Source organism: Prosopis cineraria, unplaced genomic scaffold (genome assembly GCF_029017545.1).
Source record: "Prosopis cineraria cultivar Desert tree isolate PC_DT_omini unplaced genomic scaffold, ASM2901754v1 PC13, whole genome shotgun sequence".
NCBI lineage: Eukaryota > Viridiplantae > Streptophyta > Magnoliopsida > Fabales > Fabaceae > Prosopis > Prosopis cineraria.
In genome coordinates, this window is record NW_026555344.1 from 8,295,402 (window position 1) to 8,305,746 (window position 10,345).

Below are 10,345 nucleotides of genomic sequence, written 5' to 3' on the forward strand. Positions count from 1 at the left end.
CTTTCTAGTTTATTACATACACTTATAAGGTTAGTTCCAGTAGTAAAAATATGATTTCAGCAAGAAAAAGTAGTGAAAATAAAAATATAATGCGTGGTTGGAAGTCATGAATTTCAACCGCTCTAATGTAGCCAAAAAAAAAAAAAAAGATCCAGGAAATGAAATCAATCATATATATGCGCGAGTGTAGTACTCCACGTCTCAGTTTTTAATATATTTTTTATCAAAGTTTTGATATTAATAAATTTCAATGAATATATTTTATAATTTTTTAAAATAAATTTTAAAAATAATTTTTATTTAATATAAAATTATTTTGTAAAAAAATAAATATAGAGAGAAAATGTAATAAAGAGTGAAGGATAATATGGAAACAAACATAATTAATAAAACCTTACTTTTGTTAAAAACATCTTATACTTTTAAAACAACAAATCACCTTTTAAAACTAGGGTTAATTTATAATTTGAATCTTAAATTATAGATTTAGAAGCAATTTAAACTCTAAATTTGAACTCCTTTTGTTAAAAAATATAAAACATTTCTAACTAAATCTCACCCCGATAAAATAGTTACTTGTCTTCAAATTAACTCTATTTTTTCATATTTATCCCTCTTTAATAAAGTGTTTTATTTTAGAATAAATATAAAATAATTTATTTAATATGAGTATTTTTAAAAAAAGACAATGATTATACCTTAAAAGATTAAAATATCTCACATTTTTAAACATCTAACTCCTTAAAAAATACTTTATATTTTTACACGAAAGGAGTATTTAGTATATTTTAAATTTTAAATAATTAAATTTGGAATAATTTCAACCCATCATTCAATTAAAACAAATGTTACTTTTTAAAAAAATAGTGTCTAATGTATAATTTTTTTTAAAATTTCAACCTCCCTCTCTTTCCTATCCTCTTTTAAGAGAAATTGCACATTATTTCCTATCTTTTAAAGATAATGGACTTTTTTTTCATTTGACAATATGGGCAAAATTATCCTAAGTTTAATAGTTTAGAATTTAAAATATACCAAATACAAGTTTAGGGGTTTAAATTGCCTCTGAACTTACAATTCATAATCCAAATTATATGTTAATCCTTATAAATACTCCCTCCATTTAAAAATATAAAACATCTTTGAAAGACTTGGATGTTAAAAAATATAAGGCATTTTTAATCTTTCGAGGTGTAATCATTGTCTTTTTTTTAAAAGTGCTCCTATTAATAGTAACTTTATATTTATTATAGGATATTTAAAAAGGATAAATATAAAAAGATAGGATTAGTTTGAGAGTATATAATTACTTTATTAGGGTGAGATTTGATTAAAAATGTCTTATATTTTTAAATGGAGGGAGTATTATATTTTCTCAAGACTATAATATAAGTTATCTTCCAAAATTTTTGTTCAACCCGAAATATCATAAGGTATTGAGTATGTGTTATATATTTTTGTCAATTATATCCATATTTTATTAAGTGATTAATAAAGATGTTTTGAATAAATTAAATGTTATATTTTTTACACTGAAAAATACGATTGAAAATATATGAAAATTTAAAAAAATTAATTAATTTTTTATAAACAATATAAATTAATTAATAATGATTTATATTATAATAAGAAAATAGTATAAATTAGAATCGGTGAATGATTTAGATTAATGCACGTGGGAAATCAATGAGACACGGGAAAGAGAGAGAACCGGAAAAGGGTGAGGACTGAGGACGGGACATGATCACATGATGTCACGTCATCTCTCTGTTTTTTCCCCTATTTTTTATGTTTGAAAAAAAAAAAAAGCCTCTGCCATCGAGGCAGATCGCCTGAAAGAAGAATGCCGTACAGTCGGTCACAGAAGATTCGAGAAGACAGGAAGCCACCATTAAATTTGCCAATGACTTTATGCTATTGCTGTAGTTAAGGCCTTAGGTGTTTATTACGCCTAATATATTAGGGAAAACTAATATACTTATGTTTATATATTTAATATATTTATTTTTAATTAAATTAAGATATGTGCATCTTGTATAGATTATTTATTTTATAATAAATTTTTGTTATTAATTAACATATTAAGATATATTTGTCATTGTTTGATTGGATATAAATACATATATTAAATATATATGAGGCTAATATATAACTCTTATCCATATAATTATATTTCATTTGGTACAAAATATAAGCATTTTCTCTCAACTAATATTTTTTCAAAAATTATAAGCAATTGATACATGTAACTTTGCTTTTATTTTATTTATTATATTTATTAACCTAGATATTTGAATAAATGCAACTTTCACTTATCATAAAGTGCATTGATAATTGAAAAGAAGGGTAAAAAGAAAAAAATAATATATATAAGACTTTATTAATATATAATTTTTCTTTTCAAAAACTACTTATATTTTGGACTAGAAGAAATATTAGGTATCTATGACTGGAATCTATCCAGTTTGATTATTAGGACCATATTCAACACCATATTCTTTGTCATATGGATTCTTCATAGCCTTGATGATACTCCAAAATAACTCTTTTAATTAAATTAATAGTATTCTTTAATGAGGTATTAAAAATTAAATTGATCATTAAACTTGTCAAGATATTAGTACAAGGATTAATGATCAAAATATAGTGGAATCATGTTAACCAATCATAAAAAAATAATTATTAAAATGATTAAGATACTAGTTTGACAATTCAATCAGGAGGTTGACTTGTATTTTTATAATATACTCCTAGGTCTTATTTATAAAACAATAAGAGAAAGATTTTTTTTCATCTTATTTATAAAATGTCATTGACTTTTCATCATATTTTCTTCTTTTATCCTTATAAAATATTAAGGAGGTGAAATATTAAAATATATTAATATATGCACAGAGCATATATATATTCCAAAGGGATAAAGTTATATGTTTTTTTTTTACAAATTTGTAACTTGCCATCTTGATTAAAAATATAAGGATAAAGTTTAAAACTTTGATAAGTTTTTAGAAGAGGTAATTAATGAATTTTAATATTTTACTTGTTTTTGATAAAATATTTTAAAAGTAATTTATAAATAAAATTAAAAGGAATCTAATTTATTAAACAATATATATCATTTTCAAATTAAATAATTTTAAGCAAATTGATCTTTTAAAATCCCATGATTCCCTCCTTTTGCCCATGATCTTTAATTAATGTATGGAATCACGTGGAAGTTGACTATTTGGTGCAGTTGGTGAAATCATACGTGAAATATAGGAGTTATCTTGTGAAAGCATGGTCTCTCTGGTTTTTTTTTTTTTTTTTTCCTGAGAGAGAGAGAGAGAGAAGAAAAATAATCAAAGCAACTAACTTCAACAACATTCACACAACACAAGTGCAAAATTTTGAGCACCAGGATCTTATGTTATTGTGTATTCCTTGACGAGAGTATTGCTTCTATTGATGGGATTGACAAGGAATTCACTTTAGTTTTTTTCTTTATTTACTCAATAAAAGTATATTTTTATTTATTTAAATATGATGGATAATTGATAATTTTAATTAAAAATCTAGCTCCCTTCACCTCAGTTCTTAAGACACTTTTAGATGTGATTCATTATTACAAAACAAGCATTTTGACAAAAAAACAAGGTTTCATAATTATATATCTATTTATTAATGTTTCACAAATAAGTTTATATTAAATGATTGTTATTTTTAAAAATTTGTATTTATGTTTTAAAAAATTGTAAATTGTATTTAATAAAATTTATTAATATGTGTAATTTAGCATTAGATTAAACAAATTTATCTCATTTTTTGATATTCATAATTAAAATTATTTATATTACAAGAATTACATTTTATTAATATTGGCCATTAATTAGAAAAAATATTTTACTATATATTTAGGCTTTATTAGTATTTTAGTAATAGTCAATAATAGTTATTTTATTATTTTTATTCCAAAAGTATTATAGTTATTTACTCTGTTTTCCCCTGTTGAATATTTACTTTGGCTTCTTTTACTATCCTCTCTCTTATATATTTCACCCCCCATAACTAAGCATAAGTTCATTCATGAAATAGTTTTCTTTTCGTTACGTAATCAACTTTACTTCCCCGCACAACCCCCCTCCCTCTTCTTATCATATTATTAATTCATTTTAATTTAAATTCTTCCAACCAAACGGATTCGTAGAACTTCAAAACAAAACCTTCTAGCTAGTCTTGCAAGTATATTGTGACGTAGAAGCAGGAAATAATAAAGAAAAACAATGACCAGTTTTGTAATTTCTTCTTTTCTCTCCATGCAAATTGACGCTCGCACAATCCCACAAATAAAACTGAAGTACCTATCTCTCTCAATAGCTCATGCACATGCATGTGTGTGTGTGTGTGTGTGTTTCAAAAGTAACCAAATCCTTTTCTTTTATTTGCCCTCTCCAAAAAAGTACCCATCAATCACGTATCCTTCTGATGCATGCTGTTATGTCTACCAACTTGTATCATTTGGAATTAAACAAAATATAAATCGTTTACGTATAGTTTAAACTGTTACGTACGCGGTTTATTATATTACAGGCGGAATATAATAGTGATCCGACTGCAAAACCTTATAACTTGATGTTTATTCAATCACAATGTCAACTATATCAGTCTGACATGTACATACAGAATCTGAAAAGCTTATGCCTATTTTCGTACTTTTTTTATTTCTGAGTTCCATATATAATGCCGCTGAAGCTATCAAAGCCTTGCACACAAAAGTCGAAGGCATCACTTCTTCTCACGTCTCGGCTTCTATATCCTTTCACTCTACTTCAACCATTTTTCTCTCCTATCAGTTAATAAAAGTTCAAATCTCTTAGAGCCTCTTTGGGTTATCAAACTCTAATTATTCTGTTGGTCCCTTAGAAATGGAGAACTTGAAGACTCCTTTCAAGGGCATAGTTAATGATGTTCGAGGAAGAGCAAAGTGTTACAAGGAAGATTGGATCTCTGGTCTCCGTGCAGGAATCGGGTAATGTCCTTACTACTTATCTATACTTTCAAAGTGTGTGTGTGTGTGTGTGTGTGTGTGATGCTAGAGTTCAATCTTATATTCAAATCACAAACCCTTATTCTTTTTCGTTTCTCTAATGATAGGATATTGGCTCCAACTACCTTCATTTTCTTCTGTGCTGCTCTTCCTGTTATAGCCTTTGGAGAACAGCTCGATATAGAGACAGGTTTTTCCTCTGCATAATATGCATAAAGAACATGCACGTTTTCAAGAATGTCGTGCGGGCATGACACATTGTCAATACGTGTACAACAGTATTGAAAAACGTGTGTTATTTATTTGTTGACTTGATCATACTTCTATATGTGGCCCCCTATCAATCCGTGTACAGAATGTTGTGAACCAGCGAATGTTGCCTTAAGTTGTGTCGTAAATGCTGTATATACTGTAAAAGTTGATGTTATAAGTTAGAGCCGCTAATTCGGATGGGTTAGGCTCAATTCGGACTGGGTTTATACTTAAAGTATTATACCTCTTAAAAAAACTTATATAATCAAGCTCGACCATAATTTTTTTCGGCCGGGTTTGGGCTAGCTCATAAGGCTTGGCCAAAATTAAAAACTCTACATGCATATAGAGCTATAAATTTTAATGATCAGGCTTAAAATATTCTACCCTCTTAAAAAATCTCACTAGTCAAGCTCGACCCTAACTTTTTTGAGTAGGTTCAGACTGACCCGTTGGGCATAGCTTGAATTACTAGCTCTATTGTAAGTCACCCATTGGGTAGTATTACAAAAAAAGTGAGATTTATAAGTTCAACACTGAATATGCTAATATTTTGGGATATACTCTTCCTTTAAACTTGTATTTGTAACAGTTGATATATCTATTGTACTATGTTTGTGTTCATGTGAATGTTACTTGGTGCTTCACAGTTTGCATGCATGCCTTAATTAGACTTAAAATTGGATATTTCTTGTTTTTTTTTTAACTGGTGGTTTTGTTTAAAGATGGAAGTTTCAGCTCAGTAGAAACACTGGCTTCAACTGCTATATGTGGAATCCTAAACGCAGTTATTGGAGGGCAGCCTCTGATAATACTGGGAGTTGCAGAACCCACTGTCATCATGTACATTTACATGTACGATTTTGCCAAAGATAGGGAAGGCCTTGGACGACAACTCTTCTTGGCTTGGACTGGATGGTAAGAATAGAAAATCAATAAATTAAAAAATTTAAAATTTTTATAGGAAGAACTCAAAGTTGAGTGGATATTCATAAACATCTCCAAGTTGAATGTGTATACTTATTTTTTTATGATATTATTTCTTTCTTGTTGAACAAACTGGAATTATTTTTACATGACAAAACCCCAAGCTATTGCTTTATAGGAAAAATTTTATGTTCTAGCCAAGCATCCACCAAGACTTCAAATTAAATCCTAGGAAATATAGGACTTAGGATAGTTGCAGACCCCAAGTCCTCCATGTTTTAACTTTGCCAAAGGGATTCTTGAAGGTAATTAATTGTCAACTTCTGTCAAGGTAACAGTTAATTAATCCATTACAAAATGGGAACAAACACAGTACAATTCTATGTTGGGCAATCTAATCTTAACAATATATAACAATAGTTTGTTTACAATCAATTGTCAGTCGGACAATCTATAGCTGATTATCTCATTGTGCTAAAAGGATTACTTTAGAGTGAAGCAGTCAACTGTTAGCTAGGCAACAGTCAATTATTATGTGTTTGGTTAACTGTGCAAAGCTCCTCTTTCCCATCTAGCTAGCTTCAATTGAAAATTTACTCCGATATTAACAGAAATTATCTGTTGTATTCTTGCTTGTCTTTCATTAACCTAGTTCGCCTTAGAGATTTTGAAAGGCTAATTGAAGTTAATGTGAAATTTATGGACTTTTCAGGGCTTGCGTTTGGGCAGCTTTGGTGTTGTTTCTGATAGCAATATTCAATGTTGGTGGCATTGTACATAGATTCACTAGGATTGCTAGCGAGCTTTTTGCCATGTTGATCACACTCTTGTTCCTTAAAGAGGCCATCAAGGTTCTTAATTTTAAACAGAATATTTAGCATAAGACATAAAAGCAATTAAGTTTTGAAGTTCTGAACTTGAATTTTTCTGAACTGCAGGGAATGGTGAGTGAGTTTAAGGTTCCTAAACATGAAAAAGACCTAGCATTAGAACAAAACAAATTTCAGTGGCTTTATACAAATGGATTATTGGGAATTATATTCTCCTTTGGCCTTCTCTTTTCTTCTCTCAAGATCAGGAGAGCTAGATCGTGGTTATATGGCACAGGTTCGTCATCAAGTTCATTGTTACCATGACTTACAGATATTTTAATTAAATAAGATGTATCACTTCAAATAACACGTTGATGTCAGAAGCAAATAATCTGGAAGAAGAGCAACGCTTAAAGTGGATCATTATGAATGACATGTCTATCATATATATCATTATCAAACAATAGAATAAGTACACCAATTAGCTATAGGATAACTTGCTACAGTGAGAGCTGTTATTGTATTGATATGTAAAACCAGACATGACCTACAAAGCTAACACAGTCTGCATAATTTGTATAGGAAAGTTAAGGAGTTTTTTGGCAGACTATGGCGTTCCATTAATGGTGGTTCTGTGGACAGCTTTGTCTTTCTCAGTACCAGCAAGTAAACTTCCATCTGGAGCTCCTAGAAGGCTCATTGCTCCTCTTGCTTGGGAATCTACTTCTTTACACCATTGGACAATGATCAAAGTAATCTAGATTGCCCTTACAGTACACATGCAACATTATATTCTAAACACTGAATTATATGTAATATTTGGTACAGGATATGGGGAAGGTTCCACCTGAATATGTTTTTGCTGCTATCATTCCTGCATTGATGATAGCCGGTCTTTTCTTCTTCGACCATAGTGTTGCTGCTCAGTTGGTAGAGCAAAAAGAATTCAATCTGAAGAAACCTTCGGCTCATCATTATGACATGTTGTTGCTAGGATTCATGGTGTGTGTGTGTGTGTGTGTGTGAAACTAAATATCTTTCTCTTACACAGAGTTTGTGTTTTTGTTTGTGAAAATGTGTTAACACTAATCCCATGAAGAATTGTTCAGACTTTGCTCTGCGGTTTGCTTGGTTTGCCACCTTGCAGTGCACTTCTTCCTCAATCCCCCATGCACACCAAAAGCCTTGCTGTTCTCAAGAAACAGGTGTGTTAATGAGATTTACAATTTTTCTGACAATACTATAAAACAAGCAAGTCCTTGTGCCATATCACACTTGATCATGATTTATTTGAGCATGTAATGTTTAATTTGAATGGTTGGATGTGGAGTTACAGTTGATTCGGAGGAAGATGTTGGAAAGTGCCAAAGAAAGCATAAAGAGCAGAGCAAGCAACTCTGAGATCTATGGAAATATGGAAGCAGTGTTTGTAGAAATTGACAAGAGCCCAATTGTAAGTCACTTTAATCCCATTTATTCCACTAATAGTTCTCAACACTTTCCTCTTGCTGAAGAAGACTGATTTCTTTTGCAGAATTCAGTGGTGAAAGAACTAGAGAATCTAAAAGAAGCAGTCCTAAAAGGGGAAGAGAAAAATGACCGATTTGACACTGAGAAACAGATTGATGAACATCTTCCCATAAGAGTGAAAGAGCAGAGAGTGAGCAATTTCTTACAGGCAATACTTGTGGGAGCATCAGTGTTTGCTCTACCTCTCTTAAGGAAGATACCAACTTCAGTTCTGTGGGGTTACTTTGCTTACATGGCCATTGATAGTCTTCAAGGAAATCAATTCTGGGAAAGGATACTATATATCCTCATATCCCCTAACAGACGATACAAGTAAGCCCAAATTTTATATTTATTTTGTCTGGGGTCAATTAAACACACACAAACCAACACAAAGCGCACTGGTGTGAATACCACAGGTTTAGAATCTGGGGGACATTCCTCCCAGGAAGAATTTTGAGGGCTTACTTGATGCCATAGTCTCTGTAGTTTTGACAAAACTACAATCAGTTCTCATTGGTAATGTTGAACTATATTTGTTGTTTGAAATTAATGATAGGGTTCTGGAGGGGGACCATGCTTCGTTTGTAGAGACCGTACCATTCAGAGCCATACTGTTGTTCACACTGTTCCAGTTTGTATATCTGTTGGTTTGCTTCGGAGTGACTTGGATTCCCAATGCAGGAATGTTGTTTCCTTTGCCCTTTTTCTTGCTCATCATAATAAGACAGTATTTGTTACCCAAGTTATTCAATCCTCAGTACTTAAAAGAACTAGATGCTGCTGAATATGAACAAATTATTGGCACTTCAAGGCTTTCCTTCCGTCACTCTTCCCGTCTCAATCTCCACCAGGTAACTCATGATGCATTATATATATGTATATATATATATATTTGAATATGATAATAAGAAATTTCTTGCATAAATTAATCTGTAATTTTCATTTGTCGATTGTTAAAAGGATATGAAATCAGGGAGCATGGAAGCAATGGAAATAGAAGATGATGATGAGATATTAGACGAGGCTCTAACAGGAAGAGGAGAGTTAAAGGTCAAAGCTATTAGCTTCAGAGAGGACATACATGCCCATGCACAGTTCTTACGCAGAGAATCAAACTTGAAGGTCAAAGCTATCAGTTTCCGAGACGAAAGACATGCACTACGCGCGCAGGTATATATACTACGCAATTTTAATGTTTTTACTTTTATTTTATTTTATTTTTTTATTTACTTTGCTCATGAGAAAACTAACTTACATGTAATTATCTTTCATTTTTTGTATGCGAAGGGGTTGCAAGTGTTTCCTGATGAAATTATAATTGAAACGGATTTGTAGAAGATTACAAAGGTCTCTGGGAGGAAAAAGCTGAGGTTATGGACAAGACAATAATGACGACTTTGCTATTGCGGGGAAATTGATACCTAAGAATTTCTCAGAGGAAAGTCATGGAATTAAGGAGGTCAAGTTCTGCATATATGTATGGCCAATTTTCAAATCAAATTATGGTTATAAATATTTACAAATAATCGGCACTATATATATACATAACCTGGTATATTGTAACTGTTGGAGAAAAGGTCCTAAAGGTGCTACGTCTGCCGGAGCTCAAAGACTCATACAGTGTCCCAATATAATGAAAACTGGTTCATAGGTTCCTTCGCCGCAGTTTACGCGAATAAAATGATTAAAAAGGTAAGTTGCTCCAAGTGGAAAAATTAATGTGTGGGTTAATACGTTACAACAAAATGTAAATTGACTGAGTGTCAACGGGCTAATGATTAAAATCAAAATAAATCGTTTATAAAATGTGTATGAG

At 30.8% G+C, this 10,345-nt stretch overlaps 1 protein-coding gene across 1 annotated transcript; it reads left to right on the forward strand.

Moving 5' to 3' along the window:
* The first annotated feature begins 4,773 nt into the window (after window positions 1-4,773).
* On the forward strand, window positions 4,774-10,077 carry LOC129291650 (boron transporter 4-like). The gene is made up of 13 exons (XM_054929131.1): window positions 4,774-5,008; window positions 5,134-5,216; window positions 6,004-6,196; window positions 6,918-7,056; window positions 7,144-7,312; window positions 7,600-7,769; window positions 7,846-8,019; window positions 8,127-8,222; window positions 8,354-8,470; window positions 8,552-8,859; window positions 9,086-9,380; window positions 9,490-9,699; window positions 9,817-10,077. The coding sequence occupies exons 1-13, from the start codon at window positions 4,905-4,907 to the stop codon at window positions 9,862-9,864; spliced, it is 2,106 nt and encodes a 701-aa protein (XP_054785106.1). The 5' UTR covers window positions 4,774-4,904; the 3' UTR covers window positions 9,865-10,077.
* Window positions 10,078-10,345: the final 268 nt, after the last annotated feature.